Raw genomic sequence first — 16,575 nt, forward strand, 5'->3', positions numbered from 1 at the left:
TTTGGTCATAATCACAGGAAGATTATCTCCTCGTTGAAGTCGTGGAAAGGTTTTGCCGAAGGAGGGAACCTGCAAAATCGCCTTATTTTCTTGTTTTAAATTTCTGTTTATTTTACACTGCCTTCTAACAAAAACATCCGCTGTTGGGGTGTGGAGCGAGGGGTTTTATATAAGTTGCTGGGAGTACGATCGTTCGCACGCTGTTGTGCAGGCCCAGGGATACTGATTTTCATTTCGTTTGCGTGGCAGCCGGCCAGTGCCTAGGGAAGCCTGCAGTCGGAAGCCAGCCGGCAGCTGAATTTCTGTGTCAGAGATCTGTGCCGTAGCCGCAGCGTGCACGGCCATTGCTGACCCCACTTTGCGTGGGGCAGTGTCCCCTCCACCCTTCCGCCGGGGCTGGGCTTTTCCCCAGCAGCTCTTGAGCTGCGTAAACGGCATTTTGGGTGGCAGGTTTCATAGACTCAACTGCCAGATTCGGATGTGTTTGAGCCAGAGGGAAACGAGATAGAGGAAACCACCAGAAACCTGAGGCTGGGCTGGGCTGGGCAGTCCCGTCTCGCCTCTGAGCAGGAGACGGCCAGCTGGACATGCAGCCGCCTCGCTCGTTTGTGGCACGGCCGGCGTGAAGAAATCTTCGTTTTGGTTTCGCCTGACTCGAGAGTTTCCACCCGATCTGGAAGGACAGGGCCTGCCCGGAGGGGTGACTCTCCTCTCCCGCCGCGGAGAGAGGATGCTGGAGCGTTCACAGTGGGGTTGCCTCGGGTTTTTTTGTTTAAGTGTCTAGTTTTATAGCCATGTGCTTTGGATATTTTAGCCTGTTTGCTTTTTTTGGTCCACGAACTGCCTGTCTCGTCTCGGTTAGTTCTGTGAGCGAGTCCGGTGCAGCCAGCTGCCCGGGCAGTTCCGGGGCACAAGGTGAGGCAGGCAGGGCGGGCCGCAGGGCGAGTGATGATGCTGCAGGAGCCGCAGAGCCTCCCAGCGGTGGCTGTGCGCCAGCCTCCCTCGGGCGACCTGCTGTCGCCTGAGCCCTCCCCGCACCGCGTGCGGCCGGGAGCAGCAGGCAGACAGCGCTGCGGCCATCTTCAGTCTTTGTCTCCCCAAACACAGCCAGGCACGGAGCCCGCGGCCAAGGAGCAGGCCCAGCGCTCACTCGGGGCTGCAGGCACGAGGAATGCAGTCCCCTGCTCTCTCCTCCTGAGCCTTCTCCGTTTCCTTCCAGCCGTTTTTCCTGATGCGACTGGATTAATGAGGCACGTACGCGACCCACACGTATCTAGCTGCCAGGTCTCTGCCCGAGGACTCCTCGGGATGGGGGTGGGGCTTGGTGGCTGTGGCAGTTATCTGTTGGCCGCTTACTTGGCTTCTGTTGGACGTGGCACAGTTCCCGACAACTATAGATACGAACACCCGGTCTGGGCAGAGCCGGAATAGAGGATCGCTCTCCCTTCCGGCCCACAGGCAGCACAGCGAGTCCCCAAGTGTCCTTGGCACCCTCTGAGGTCCCCTCTGCACACACAGATCTGTGCTGAGGACGGAGGACTCACGGGTCTTTGGGGTCCTGACCCTAAAACCGTCAGACTGGAGGGAGGCTGGAGATGGCCTCTGAGCCCCCAAAGACCCCCAGAGCCAACTAGAGCCAGCCTGAGGTGTGGGGTCTGGGCCCGTGGCCCCGAGTGATGGCCCCAGGCCTTCCTGCGTGAGCCTCCTTCCATCTGCCCGAAGAGGAAGGGAGTCACAAGGGAAGCGGAGAAACCTGCTGGGCTGCACCTGGCAGGCACGGCGTGAGCCTGGGGGCTTGTTCCGTGTTCACTCCTTCCTTCAGCGCTGACCAGTCCCCTGCCATGGGCCAGGCCCGTGGCCAAATGTTTGGGGGTCTCAGGTGGGCACGACCCAAGTTCAGGTGCTCTCCTGTCTGGGCTTGGAAGGGTTATTCATAAAAGGACAGTTACTGTGCTGTGTAACAAGGATTGGGATGGGGACACACCTGGGCCCTGGGGGGCCCAGAGCACCAGGGCCCGCCAGCCACTGCGGTGCCTGGAAGAGCACCCCTGAGGAGCACGTGTGTGCACTGGCAGGGACGCGTGCGGGGGTCGGGGCCAAGGGAGAGGACGCTGCCCAGCCGGGGTGGGGCACGCGGAGGCTGGGCGATGTGAGCTGTCATGCACAAGGGCAGTTAAGGTCCTGGCTGCTGCTTTGAGACTCCCTGTGTCACCTCTTTTCTTGCAGAGTGACATATACTTACATGGTCCAAAAATTCCAGCATCAAGGAGCAAGAAGGGGACTGGTCCGGGGCCACATAGGCTGGGCTCTCTCCTGCCCTCCGGCCCAGCAGAGCTAGGACCTCTCCTCCAAATCAAGGAGAAGCCGAACAGTTGCAGGGTGCTGGCCGCTCAGCTTTCCCCAGCAAGTCACCTAGAATGTCCGACTGCGGTCAGAGCTACGGCCTCCGCTTGGCTTTTGTGCTTGGTCGGCGGCGATTCAGGCTGGGTCTGAATGTGGCTCCGCGTCCCGGGTTCTCTGAGTTCAGGGCTCCCCCTTGGCAGTCGCCGGGGGGGGACTATCCCGGGACTCACGATTCCTACGTGCGGCCACGATTCCTACCTCTTGTTGGGACCTCGCCAGATTGATCTTGTCATTCCAGATCCCTGCTGTCACCTCTGCCCTTTTTCACAGAGTAGGAACGATCGCTTCTCCCCAATACTGCCCTAAAATAAAGTGTTTGCGTCTTCCTGACATCAGTCCAAAGTCAGACAGAGGCTGGACCTGGCACCACCCCTTGACCTTGTGGCTTGTTTCATGAGCCTGACAGAATTTGTCAACTTTTCCTATCAGCCTTCTGGAAAGGCCGTGGGACCCCAGGAATATTCCTGGCCAGGAACGTAAGGTAGCGCAGCACAGGACTCGGAGGCGTTTCGCCTGCTGTGTGTCCGTGCAGGTGTGTGCAGTTCTCTGAGCTCCTACTTCCATGCCTGTCAAACGAGGGTAGGACTTGAACCTGCCCCATAGGTTTTTGGGAATGCACTGGGATATTGAGGTCCTTGAACCTGCGTGGCCTTGGCCGGGCCTGCTTTGAAAATGGTGCTTTCGTCCCTTGGGCTCTTCTCGGGCCAGGAGGCAGCCCAGGAGGCCGCTGGAGTCTCCCGGGGCCTCAGAGGCCGGACTTGTCCCCAGCACTGCACCCCTTGCAGCGGCCGCCTGTGAGCCCTGCCAGGACAGCCGGACAGTGGCTGGGCAGCCGCGGTAGGCCCCACCCAGGTCCTCGGGTGGGCTCGGGCCACTCAGCAGGCCCTAATCTTGTTACAGCTTAATGGGTTATTCCCAAAAGTGGGTGTCAGGGAGTTTTTATAAACCCGACTCGCACATGGCGCGACCCCCTTGATGGCTCAGACCCCCTCCGCGGCGACATGTGTCAGTGATCAGGTATGGGTGTGGTCCCTCGAGTCCAGCAGCCTCCTGCCTCACGTGGGGCGTGTCACGGAGCGGGTGGCCCGTGAGGCTGTGTCCTGCTGGTCGGCTTAAAGGACTGGCCCCGTGTTCCCACTGGGGGAGATGCCAGCGGGACTGCCGGCTCCACCACCGTCCTGTCACCAGACCCTGCTTTGTGTGTCCCCTCGGGCACCAGTTGGCGGGCCCAGGTTGGCTGCACCCCCTCGTCTCTTCGCGCAGCTCCACGGAGAGCAGTGGGCTCTCATCCGAAGTCTCTGCCTTCGGGAACAGCGGCTTTGTTTCTGAACCAGAGTTTCATGTCGTGCTTTCCCCACCTCCAAACTCCTGCAGGGTGGTTGCCTCTCTGAAGTCTTTCTGAGAGCCATCCAAGGGTGGTCAGAGTGTCCTGGGAGAGTCGTGGCACGCCCATCTGGCTGTCAGAGGACGACCCCAGCAGGCCCCTGCACCACTGGGTGTCACCTCTGCTTCCTGGTGTGTCCGGTGCCCACGTGGGGCTCACATTCCCGTCACCTCCCTCCGCCCAGGGCCCGGGGCGCTTCCGTGGGGCGTCAGGCCTGGGAAGTCCTCGATGGAGTTCTGTGTCGGGTACACGAGGTGTACGTGCTTTTCCCATTCTGTGGTCGTCTCTTCACTTTTTAGGTCGTTTCCTTGAACCGTGGAAGTTTTAACGTTGAAGTGTTATTCACGGGATTCAGTGGCTTGTGCTAGTGGTGACGCATCTAAGAGACCGTTGTTCAGTCCCAGGTCGTGAAGATTTACTCGGATGTTTTCCTCTAAGCGGTTTACAGTGTCAGCTCTAACGTTGAGGTTCTGATCCGGTTTTGAGTTGAGTCCTGCGTGCGGCGCGAGGCTGGGCTCCGGGTCCACCCCGCCACCCGCCACTCTGCTCACCCGGCCCTGCCTGCGCGTGGGAAAGCCGGCGTGTATTAGCCGGAAAGCGTTTCAGGTGTTTGCAGCCCATTTATTTTCCCCAAGAGCGCACGAGGCAACAAGCTTTTTCACAGATTCCTTGCTGACACATGAGAAATTTTTTTTTGTAAGTTTATGCAAGAGAAATAACACTTGTAATCCATAACTAATTAGCCCATGTTAGCGATACAGAAACTAATGTAATTGAACTTGTTGCTGGGCGTGTTCCCCTCTGAGGCTGGCGTGTGCGGAGGGCCTTCTTGTGTTTTTTACATAAAGGGGAAAAAAAGCCAAGACTGTGTTCGCTCTCCCTCACTCCCTCGCCGCCGAAGTGCAGGCAGGCGCACTGCAGTGGACACGGCCACACGGCAGCGCGTGCGGGTGACAGCTTCTGCCGAACTGTTCGGAGAGCATACAAGGAAACCTGCAAGCTCCCGTCCCCACCGAGCGCGGGTGGGCGGCTCTCGGAACAGGTTGCTCCCGAGAGCCTTGCAGGGTCTCAGCCTAGAAGGGGCTGCAGATGCGGAGCACGGACGAGCTGCGTGAGACAGAATCCTCTGGTGCTGGGTTTGCACCGAACAAGCAGCGCTCTGGGCTGTGCGCCGCCGCAGGGCGCGGGCAGGACTCCGGCTCCTGGTTTCCAGACGCAGGTGTGTGAGGTGCCGGCGAGGCCGGTGGGCAGTGCGTCCTTGCGATGGTGGCTCCTGGCCCCAGGGGGCCCGTGATGTACCTAACTCTTGTCTCTGTGCTAGGGTGGGTGGAACCAACCTCGAGAATCTAAGGCCCTGACCGAGCCCAGCTGTAACGGTAGTGGCTGCTGTGTGGAGCAGGGGACTACTGTCCTTCTGAATTCCCGGGGAGCCTCTGGGCATTTTCCCTTTTAAGATGAATAAGCGGAGGCTCAGAGAGGTTAGTCCCCCCCCACCCTGGGTCACACAGCGGGGTTGGGAGTTGAAGCCAGCCTGTCTGACTCCGAACCTGTGTTTGGTGGCCGCGCCACGATGAGCCACCAGCACAGTGTCTTAGGACAGCAAGGGGAAGTTGTGGAAGGAGACGCCAGCCTGAGCTGGAAGCCAAGCAGAAGGAACCAGTTTGATGCAGCTTGACCTCCAGGGCGGGAGTCTGGAGTGCTCCGAGGCTCACCTCCCATGAGTGGCATTGGGGTGATGGTCCACACCTGCCCCCCAGAGAGCTCTGAAGATCATATCACGCTAGGAACTTTGTGCAAGGCCAAGCGCACAACATGGGGACCAACCAGGTGCTTGCCTGTCCCCAGCTGGTGCCCTTAAGGTCACATCCAAGCTGTCCCGACTGCAGAGCGAAGCTCCTTTGGCTCGTGCTGCCTCTGGGAGAGCTGAAGAATTAACTCCAGTGAAGAGCGTACAGTGTTCTTATGTGTGATTAATCGAATGTAAAATGCTCTTTGGCCCTAAGAGGATTTGAGCCTTGCTACCAGGAATGGCTGTAACACACAAGGGTAAAATGGAGCAGGTGGAGAAATAAGTGCAGGAGAAGGTAAAGGTGTGTGAAGAGACCTGAACACAGAGAGCATCCCCTGCAGTGCACAGGTGTGCAGGTGGAATTCCACTCTGGGCTTCCTGGCAACCAAAGAAAAAAGGGAAACAGATCACTTAGAAGATTCACATTGTGCATGAGGTGAGCCCTTTGCTCAAGCTTTTTCCGAGAGATCCGAGGTGACCTGCTTCTGCCCTTGGCTGCGTAGCCGAAGCAGCGGCAGCAGCTCTGGTTTGCAACTTGCCTTCTGGCAAGTTAACCTCTCACCCCCAGCCTGTCGCTTCCCACTCTCAGCTGCCTGGTGACAGCCTCCTGCATCTCGGCTTCTAATTTTTATTAAATTTCACCAGGGCCTCATCCTAATCGGGGTTGCTAAGCTCCATTTGCAGTTTGGGAGCTTGGCCGGGTGGCGTTGGCTGCTGTCTGGAGACTGTCTCCCAGGCTGGCCCTTCTCAAGGGCTGCCAAGTCTGCGGGGAAGTGCTAGTCTGTCTTGGCTGAAGGCGGCTCTGCCCGGAGAGCTGAGTGTTGTCACCAACCGCCCGGTGCAGGGCAGTCCGTTCCCCCTCCCTCCGAAGTGCTTAAAGCTGATGACCTCTCCACCTAACAGATTTCCCCATGGGGTATTTCTGTGTTGGATGCTTTTTATATGAAGGAATGAATATGACTTTGTGATGGGTTCTAGTGTTTTCCTATAAACTGGGCTTTGAACCTGGAACGCTTTGTCACTAGATTTTAAGAAAAAGTTACAGAGGAAAAGGAGAAGGGAGGGGACACCCAACCAGCTGTTGTACTTGGGAACGTCCCTTCCTGGCCACGCCGGGGCCGCGGGCGCCACTCCTGGCCCCTGGCCTGCCGCATGGCGAGACTGTTAAGGACTCACTTTCCCTCTGGGTTTTGGGACCCGGAGGAAAACGGTTCACTCAAGCAGGGGGCTGCTTCCCTCTCCGATCTCAGCCTTGGTGGCTGCCTGGGTGGCTCAAAAGGAGGGAGGGCCTCATTCTGCTTTTGTAGACACTTGGCCTGGGAAGTGTGGTGGGAAAATTAAGCCTGGGTCTGCCAGGCTCCTCGGGGGCCTCTCAGGAAGACGCATCCTCCTTCCTCGGGGACGCTGATGCCCTTGCTGGGAGCATCTGTCAGCTTCGCTGCACAGCAAACCACTCTGAAATTAGGGACTTGCCGGCAGCTTTGGCCTTGGCTGCAGCTGGACAGTCTGAGGTGGCCTCAGCCACAGATGTGGCCTCTCACCCATGGTCCTTCATCCCACGGTGGTCTCAGGTCGCAGCAAGGCCCGGCCTCCCGTGTGACGCGGCATCACTTAGTCGCCAGGTGTCCTTGGTCAGTGCCGATTGCAAGGCCGGCCCACTTCCTGGCCTTGCCAGTGGGGGAAGCAGATTCCACCTCTGGGCGGGGGGAGTGGCGGAGTGACACTGGGGGGGCTCAGATGGCAGGGAGGTGGGTGTCCATGAGTCAGAGGCTCTGGGCTGTGAAGGGGGCGGGCACAAACCAAGACGCCCACCGCAGAGCCCTGCCCCACTCTTCCCCTCCCTCCTGCCCAGCAGAGTGGAACGGGGGGCCCCTGGTCACAGGCCCCCACCCCTGCCACAGCTGGTCCCCAAGCAGCTGCTCGCTGTGGCCTGCCCCTGGGTTTGTGGGCATTTGCTTCCTTCCCCTGGGTGTCCCTGCCTGTCTGCCCTCACACTGTTCTGTAATGTGTGGATGATGACCTTCGTGCCCCTGTGTCCGTTACAGCGGGGGCTCGGGCTCCGGCAGCCATGGCAGGAAGATTTCAGCTAGCCTCGCAGGGTGGCTCTCTGGAGCACCGGGGCCAGCAAGGACTCTGAGGCCCCCAGTCCTGGCTTGAGAAAGAGTTCTAGGATCCATTGGTGATGTCTGCCCTGCGTGCAGAAATAGAAAAGTGGTTGTGTGTTTGCGTTGTGAGGTAGGAAGAGGGAAAACCATCAGGGGTGTCAGGTAAACACTGGAAAGGAGAGGGAAGCTGAGAAGAATTGGGTTCTCCGCTCTGGGGAGCACACACCTATACATGAGTGAGGTCTCAAAACCGAACGAGCGCCCCAGAGGCTTGACAGGGAAGGGGCTGCTGGTCACTTCCCCCTCCTCGAAGCTGGGCGGGGAGGTGGGTGCAGCTCTGGGAGAGCCGCCCAGAAACACCCAGGAAAGCACATTTGCCAAATGGAAAGGCGGGTGACAGGGTAGAAACAGAGCCAAGATTCCCAATGGCAGTTGCATTTTTTTTTTTTTTTTTTGAAACCTTAAAATAGTGTCACACTTAGCAACTTAGCTTTATTCCGAATCACTTCCATGGAAGCTGCTCCCAGAACCACGGTTCAGCGTCTGCTCCTGTACCCCTCCCTGCAGCTGGGGGCACCCTCCCAGGTGCTCCCTTGCGGCACAGGGGCCGGTCCCTGGGGCTTTGCTCACTTTCCGGATCGGCCAACTGCAGAGCGTTTGTTGTCATTTAGATCCCACGTCTGACGGCTGAGAACAGTTCCTGTAACGGGGTTAAACGTGTTTGCAAAGCAAGGGAGGCGTCTCTTACCTTGACAACACAAAGCCGCCGCCGACCTCCTTCCCCACGGAGTTCCACAGCCCCTGTGCTGGGGGGCGGGGGGGACCCCTCCACGCAGCCACCTGTGCAGGTTGAATGCTGAATGTTGGGGTCTCATTTGTGTCCCACTGTCATGTGTGGCCCCAGCTTGGCCCAGCGTGACGCTCAGTTGCGTTTGTGGACCAAGCCTCTGAGACATGCACCCTTACGCGGAAGGAGGGCCTTTGCTCTGCCTGGCCTTCTAGAAATGGTGGCCGCCGAGCCAGGAGCCAGGCTGGATGCAAGGAGTGGCTGTTGAGTCGGGAAGCTGCTGCATGGAAGGCGAAGTGTCCCTAAGGGTGCCGAGGTCTGCGGGGCATAAGCGGGGCTGTCTCGGAGGTGGGAGAGGCGTCCAGGCTGGAGGGGCCTCAGGTGCAGGCCTGATGGGCCCCTCTTGCTCCACCCTGACCTCTAGGGTTGGGGTGTCTATCTCCTCGGGACAACTAGTGACATCACCTGGAGAATCCCAGCAACTGCCTGCAGCCCACAGAGCTCCCCTGTCTCACCTGCAAGGCCAGTGTGTCCACAGCAGTGAGTGCTTCCTCCCGGGGTGGTCCCAGCCCAAGAGCACCAGCTGTGGGCTCTCTCTTCCTGGGGTATGCAGCCAGCTTCTGTCAGGAATGGGGTGACCAGAGGAGCTGTCTGTACATGTGACTGTCACCCCGAGCTCCTGACCCACCCAAGCACTGGTATCTGGAGGCTGCTGCGGTGTCTGGATACTTTCATAAAATCTAGCCAATTGTAAAAAGAGGCCAGAGCCAGCCTTGCCTACTGTGTCAGAAGAGATCGTTGCGGCTGCTTTGCTTTGGGGTGAATCCTGAAGTCCTGAAAGCAACAAAATCCTGCCTAAGGGGCAGTTTGGTTCTTGAGCTGCAGGCAACAGAAACAAATTCAGATCTTTTTTTTTTTCAATGGCTAGTTCTGTTGGGAGAATGTCAACTTCACTCACAGTGTCCAGGAGGAGTGGACAGTGGGTCTCAGATACCCTGCAGGGCAGCTTTATGCAGCAGGATCGATCTGGTTCCTTCTCGGTGACTCTGCTAAGGGCAGTGCGTCCCGTTTGCCCTGTGGGGTCCTGAGCAGCTCCCCAGATTGCATCCGGTGCTGTTTTCCAGCGCTGGTGGCATCGCATCAAAGCTGGGTGTCCAGAAAGCTCCGTCCTCCCTGGAGGTGCGTGGATCCGTGAGGCCCCGGACGCGGTGTTCCAAGACGACTGGTTACTGCTAACAAACCCCAGCGTGGGGGCCTCCTGTCGTCTTAGTTTCCCACGGAAGGTCTCTAATTTCACAGTTATTTATTGCAGCTGCAACTCTGAGCAGTACCAGGCCCAGGCTGGACGTTGGCCCTGGCCTTGAGCAGGTGCGGTGCGTGGCCCCCTCGTGGAGGGCGGACCCAACACCAGCCCCAGTGGAAGCCAGGGGAGCCGGCAGAGCTAATGCCAGGCGGGCTTTCAGCAGTGAGGCGCTGACGGCGTGGCCATGGCATGGCCAGCTGCCACGCACTTGTCCTGAAGCAGACGGGGCGAGTTCGTGGTGGGGGGACGTAGAGAGGAGGGATAATGGGTGGCGAGCAGAGGATTCGAGGACCCGTGTCAGTGAGGCGGGTGGGGACGGCGGGGAGCTCTCAAGGTGGCACGCTGTCATATGCGGCCACCTTAGGCTCCAACTCCTGGACCTCGGGGTGGGAATGGCAGCAGCATAGTGGAGGTCTTGTCAGTCTTGGGGTTTGTGTGCGCAGAAAAGCCTTTAGCAGTGTCCAGTGCTTGGGAGCCAGAGCTTTTTATCATCAACCCCACTTCTTTTGAACATTGTACCTTGGGAGCTTTCTTCTCGGAAATTCCCGACTATAGAGGACAGAGACCAACACACACCCCTACCCCCCATATGCCCAGGCCTGGGGGCCAGCCCTGAGTTCATAGCGTTTCCCATGGTCCCTTAAGGGGTCATGGTCCATCTTAATGTATATGAGTCTTATTCTGTGATGTGGCATCATAATGTATTACATCCTAGTATACTATATCCTAATATGTTACTTCATAGTGTATTACATCCTAGTATATTATATCCCAGTGTACTAGATCCGAGTGTATTACATCCTAGTACATTACATCCTAGTGTATTACATCCTAGGATATTACATCCTAATGTGGTACATCCTAGTATACTACATCTTAATGTGGTACATCCTAGTATACTACATCTTAATGTGGTACATCCTAGTATACTACATCTTAATGTGGTACATCCTAGTATACTACATCCTAATGTATTACAGCCTAGTACATTACATCCTAATGTATTACATTCATAGTTTATTACAGCCTAGTATATTATATCCTAATGTGTCACATCCTAGTGTATTACATCCTAATATATTAAAAATGTAATGTAAGATGGTCCCTTCTTTCTAGAAGCAAACCTTGGCAGTGTTCCAGCTAAGCTTTCCCCCATCCTCAGTGCTGGTGACCCCTGTGGCCCCACGCTGGGTTCATACCTCAACGCGGGACGCCCGAGAATCTCGCCCCCACCCAGCCATCTCCACACAGCTTCCTTGCCCAGCACGTGGACCTCCTGGCAGCACGAGAGGGCCCTTCCTTGCCTCGGCATAAAGGACTTGCAGCCAGGAGGAGCCACAGGCCGCGTGGCTAGGTAGCCGGGTGTCTTGGACCGGCCCTAGCTGCATTCTGCGTGCCCAGCCCAAAGGGGGAGGGCAAGGGCTGGGGTTAGTTTCCCTGGACAGAAAAGCAGCCTAAGTCGGGGAGGGAGCCAATCGCCAGGCAACCTGGAGGCTGTTACCCGGGTAACGGATCCACGCACGGGGGCTGTGTATGGACATCTTGTGACGATGGCCTCGTGGCCTCTCCAGATACACCTGGTGGCTCTAAGATTCCCACCTTGTGTCCAGTGTCCTTTTCCTGAGCGGTTCCTTTGTAATTTTCTTACCATGATTATGCTCTCTGTTTATAGCCGTCCTCCCTGCACCCCTGAAAGTCAAGTCCGGGTGTTCCTCCGTCTGCGAGTCTGGCCCATGCCTTCAGAGCTGCCAGCCTGTCCCCCGACCCAGGGAGGGTGTCGGAGGAGTCTGTTGAGGTTTGGCTGCTTCACTGTTTCCTCAGCATAAAGGAAGGAAGAGCCAAGGAGGCAGCTCTGTGCCTCAGTTTCCTCATCTGTTGACAGGGATGGCAGGTGCTGTAGCATATCTTGAGGGTGAATTGAGGGGTACACAGCTTCCCATACACAATCTCTGCTTCCTCCCTTGCCTCTCTGCAGGGTCAGGTGGAGGGGACTCTCCGCGGGGCCTGCCTGAAGGCGTCACCCTTGGCCCTTGGGGACCCTCTCCCAGGCCGACAGTGCCCGCCTCGTGGGAACGAGCTGCTGGCTAGGCCAAGAGGAGCGTGAGCAGAGGGCCGGCCAGCCTCCAGCACACAGCAGCCCCGCACCCCCTCGCCCGCTGGTGGGGTTTGGGCTCACTTGGTCACCCTGCTTTGGGGATCTGGGTCCCGGGGGAGCTGCCGGAGCAGCTGGGGACCTGCTATGGCTGTTGGGTCTGAGCATCGGGGCCTCGGCCGCTGTCACAGGCAGGGAGGGACCGTGGCTCCTTCCAGTCCCCGCCTGGGCTGGAACAGAGTCCGGCACAGCTCTGGGCCCACCGAGGGGTCCACGCCCCCAGCTCCCCCAGCCTGTCCTGAGGCCGGGACAAAAGCCTCGTCTGTGCTCTGTTGAAAGAGCCAGCTGTCCCGAGCCGGGGCAGCTGTGGGTGGGAGCGGCATCCGCGGTGCAGCAGGGTGGGCTCCTGGGCCGTCCCCCCGCAGCGAGTGCGCACGCTGTCCTGGTGTGGGCACAATCCTGCTGCTCACCCCGGCCTGGGGCTCACGGGATGAGGCCCCCGTGTGTCTGCGGCCCCGGCTGGCCCCACCAGGTGGCCACTTCAGGGACTGCCAAGAGCCCTTTAAGTTTTGGGGGCTGAAGGTGGCGGCCACAGACCTGAATTTGGCCTGCGCAGGGGTCCCGGCCCTGGGAACCTCCCACCTTCCCGGCCAGTGGCCGTCAGAGGAGAGGACAAGCCGGCTCTGAGAGGAGGGAGACAGGTGGCCAGGGCTGTCGCCCGCAGAGCAGGGGCAGGGGCACCTGCGGCCGGGGCTGCTGCGCTGGCCGGAACAGTCTCGCAGGCACGGGGGAGGGGCTCAGGCCGCCGCCAGAGCGTATCTGGACATCTGAAAGCTCAAACTGCCCCAGAAGCTGTCTGGTTTTGATTTTTAACCTGCTGCCAAAGATTTGTGATTTGACGAGAAAGCTGACGTCGCCCCTGCCTGGCTCCCCGGTGGTGTGGTCCCCTCTGCAGCCGGGTGGTGGTCCGAGGTGTGGGTCATGGCGAGGTCGTGATGATTTGGTGCCCGAGAACGTGGTCAGGAGGGGCCGCTTGCAGATGGTCGAGACTGCCCCAGTGATGGATTTGACGGTGTTTGTTGGAGAAAATGCTGCTTCTCTGACTCTGAGACTGTCAGGCCCTTCCGGCTTTGCGGGAGGAACGGCTCCTCCTGGGCTGCAGGCGGGCTTGACGGGGCGGGTGCCCGCGGGGCGTGGCCGTGTGGCAGAGGGCAGGTGAAGGCGTCACAACTGCCCACCCTGCTGAACATCTAGAAGCTGCCGTGTTGGTCCAATTAGAATCGCTGGAGATTCTGTGCCGTCCAAGGAGGGCCCCAGTGGGCCCTTTCTGGGGTCCTCCCTGCCCCACCCGCAGCATGGGGCCCCGCTGCTCTCCTTTCACCTTGTGGACAGCACCAGGACATCTGTCAGAACTAACGAGGTGGCTCGGACTGGTCTGGGCAGCCACTGGCTCTGCAGTCCTCTGAGACAATCGGTGTCCTGGGCCCGCAGGCCGCCAGCCTCATGCTCGCCTTCTCTGCCCCAGACTGGCCTCCATACCTCTCCTGGCGCAGGGCGGGGCGGGGAGCGTGCGGGTGTCTGCTGCAGGTTCTGCAGGAAGTTCCTGATCCCCTGTCGTGTGTGTTTTGAGGAGCAGCTGGCGCTGGAGCAGGCCGGTGGAACAGCAAGGAGCCCCGGTGCTGTGCTGGGCGGGCCAGCCCACTCTGGCCTTGGTGGCCGACGGTCTGTGGCCTGGTGGCAGGAGAGGGGGCGGCACTAGGCGGGTGGGGGCCCCTCACGGTGGCCCCGCTGGAGCCGCTGCGGGCAGAGGCCGGGCTCCTCCCTGCTCTGCTGCCTCCTGCCTGCGGCAGCGATGACCAAGGTGCTGGCCCTCCCCAGGGTGGGTGGCAGGCCGCCTGCCCACCGTGCCCTCCCTCCCTCCCTCCCTCTGCACAGGTATCCGCCCCCAGATCATGAACGGCCCCCTGCACCCCCGCCCCCTGGTGGCACTGCTGGACGGCCGCGACTGCACCGTGGAGATGCCGATCCTGAAGGACCTGGCCACCGTGGCCTTCTGCGACGCCCAGTCCACTCAGGAGATCCACGAGAAGGTGGGCCCGCCCTGCCCAGTGGGGGCACTCTGTCCTTGAGGGTAGGGGTCCCTCGTTAGGCCACCCCCTACCCCAGTCAGGTCTCCGGAGTCACCAGCTGGCCCCCAAAACGGCCGCATCTCCAGCTTGTCGTTTTCCCACCGGAATCCTGTGCTCCAGGTCCCAGGGTGACCCTGGGTGGCGCCATGGGCCGTGCGGAGGGGGCACTGACCCTGTGCTCTGCTGCCCGACGCAGGTGTTAAACGAGGCCGTGGGCGCCATGATGTACCACACCATCACCCTCACCAGGGAGGACCTGGAGAAGTTCAAGGCCCTGAGGGTGATCGTGCGGATAGGCAGCGGCTACGACAACGTGGACATCAAGGCTGCGGGCGAGCTCGGTGAGTGTGTGGCCCACGCTGGGCCCTGCCAGGCGGGCTTGGGAGGGAAGGAGCCAGAGCGGGCACCACGGAGCTATAGCCACGTCTGGCTGCAGACAGGTGGCTGCTGCAGAGGGGTCTGAGGAGGACTCTGTCAGCCCTGCCTCCACCTGCCACATGCCCCGGCCGGGTGCGTAGCTCTGGGGTTTCCTCCAGTCCTGGGAGGGGCCCCCTCCCAAGGGCTCCCGTCCGCACACGAACCTGGGCCTCGTCCTTGGGCAGAGAGGCCGCAGCAGAACCCGGCCCGGTTCCGGCCAAAGCAGGTGCCCAGCCATGTTGATACCAGAGGTTTCAAAAGAAACATGAGAACCCACAAGTGGGGGAGTGAAGGTGGCCGTGATCCGGTGGCCTCCCTGTCCCACCACCTGGTGTGGGCTCGTGAGTACTGTTTGCAAGAGGCACAAGGAGCCTGGCATCTAGGACCTTGGGGGAGGCCCAGGAAGGTCACTGTACTTGCTTTGTGTTTGAGCCACCCTGCACGTTGGCCTGGGGCGGTACTCCGCCTCGTGAGCACTGAGGCTCCCCAAACCCACAAGGCTTCCCAGGATCCCTTAGAATGACCAGGCACCCAGGCCCAGTGGGTAGAGCAGCAGCGGGCCTTGGCATGGCCCTTCCTGGGGTTTCCCCCAGTGGGCCCCGGTGCTCCAGCGACAGGCTGGGCCGTGTGACCCACGCACAGCCAAAGCCCAGGTCTGAGCCTGAAACTGCAGACATCCGACAGTTCTGCCCGCAGACTCCGCCTGCCACGTTCTCAGCCCAGGCGACCCCAATGGGCTCTGGCTTTCTCTCCACGGTTCCAGCCTGGGGCTCTGCGTGGAGGGCAGGGGGCTTCTTGCAGTTGTTAGTCCCTCGGGTGCAGGTGAGTCTGGGGAGTGAGCAGGGCGGGCAGCCGGCCTGTCGGTGGCCCTGGGCACCTGGCCACCTGGGTTGGGCCTCCTCATAGGCAAATCCCAGAGGGGAAGACACGACTCGGTCATCTGTCCACGCGCTCACGGAAGCATCTCAGGAGAAAGAGTCGAATGGATTCCAGGCTCCTCACGGGGCCTGGGGCAGTGGCAGCTTCACCCTCCACTGTGCCCAACCCCAGTGTCACTCTGAGCACCTCTTTGTTGCAGCAAAGAAACTCGGGGGGATGTGAGTCCTCAGAAGTGGGTTTAATATAAACTGAAATTTTCCATTTTTCCCTGGCACCAACAAGGATATTTTTGTTTGAAAACAAATGTCCTTTGTGCTCTTAGTAGAGCTGAAATCCCAAGTTTGAACAGCAGCGGAGAACTTGATTGCATGTGCCCAGGGGTTCTCAAAGCCGTTTCCTCCAGGCACCTGCCCGCCTCCCCCGAGTGTGCCCCTCAGCCCTCAGCAGGTGTCAGCCGCTTGGGGGGGAGGGGGGGGCGGCAGGTCCTAGGGGTGAAACTATATTTCTCCAGTTGCAGAAGAGCCCCAGGCAGACTGCAGGGGCCAGAAGGAAACCAGGCCCTCAAACTCCTGGGGCTGGTGAGAAGAGGCAGGTGGGAGGTTGCATGCCCAGAGTCCTGAGGCCCACAGAAGACAGCTGGGGCTGAGAAATGCAGGGTTTTTTGGAGGTTTTGTTTTTTAAGATAAGGTCTCACTCTTTTGCCCAGGCTCACTGCAGCCCTGAACTCCTGGGCTCAAGCGATCCTCCTCGTTCAGCCTCCCTAGTGGCTGGGACTACAGGCATGTGCTGCCGCACTTAGCTAATTTTTTTTTTCTTTTTAGAGATGGGGTCTTGCTATGTTGCCCAGGCTGGACTCAACTCTTAGCCTCAAGCAAACACCTTCTCCTTGACCTTCCAAGGTGCTGGGATTACAAGCGTGAGCCACCTCTCCCTCCCCTCCAGGAACTGTAGCTTTGAAAACCATAGAAGGGCTGTGAGGTGTGAGTGGTGGCATTTTCATTGGTCCTGGTCCCATCTGATAAGGGAGCTGCTTGGGAGACATCTGCTGGGCCCTTTCAAAGGGCCCTGGGAAGACAGGGCCCTCGGTGTCCCGGGAGGAGACACACTCTGTGACCACAAGACTCAGAGCTGGCAGTCCCCAGAAAAAGCCAGGGCGAGGCTCTGTTCTCCTGTCTCCTGTCCTGCCCAGGAACCAGGAAGCAGGGGTGGGAGGGAAGTTGCTGGGGGCCTCAAGATCTAGGAGCCAAGTGCAGAGCCAGTAGTCCAGGAGTGCCCTCAAGCTGTTTC

The 16,575-nt window shown here is 59.4% G+C and overlaps 1 protein-coding gene across 7 annotated transcripts in view; it reads left to right on the top strand.

The window, feature by feature from the left end:
* The window catches only part of CTBP2 (C-terminal binding protein 2), a 150,942-nt gene that overhangs the window by 124,308 nt on the left and 10,059 nt on the right, over nt 1-16,575 (top strand). For all 7 annotated transcript variants that reach the window (XM_020280761.2, XM_020280762.2, XM_012781349.3 and 4 more), the window contains 2 exons: nt 13,799-13,953; nt 14,189-14,333. In XM_020280761.2, the coding sequence (XP_020136350.1) occupies nt 13,799-13,953; nt 14,189-14,333 (300 nt within the window). The remainder of the gene's footprint in view (nt 1-13,798; nt 13,954-14,188; nt 14,334-16,575) is intronic.

Source organism: Microcebus murinus, chromosome 14 (genome assembly GCF_040939455.1).
Source record: "Microcebus murinus isolate Inina chromosome 14, M.murinus_Inina_mat1.0, whole genome shotgun sequence".
Taxonomy (NCBI): Eukaryota; Metazoa; Chordata; class Mammalia; order Primates; family Cheirogaleidae; genus Microcebus; species Microcebus murinus.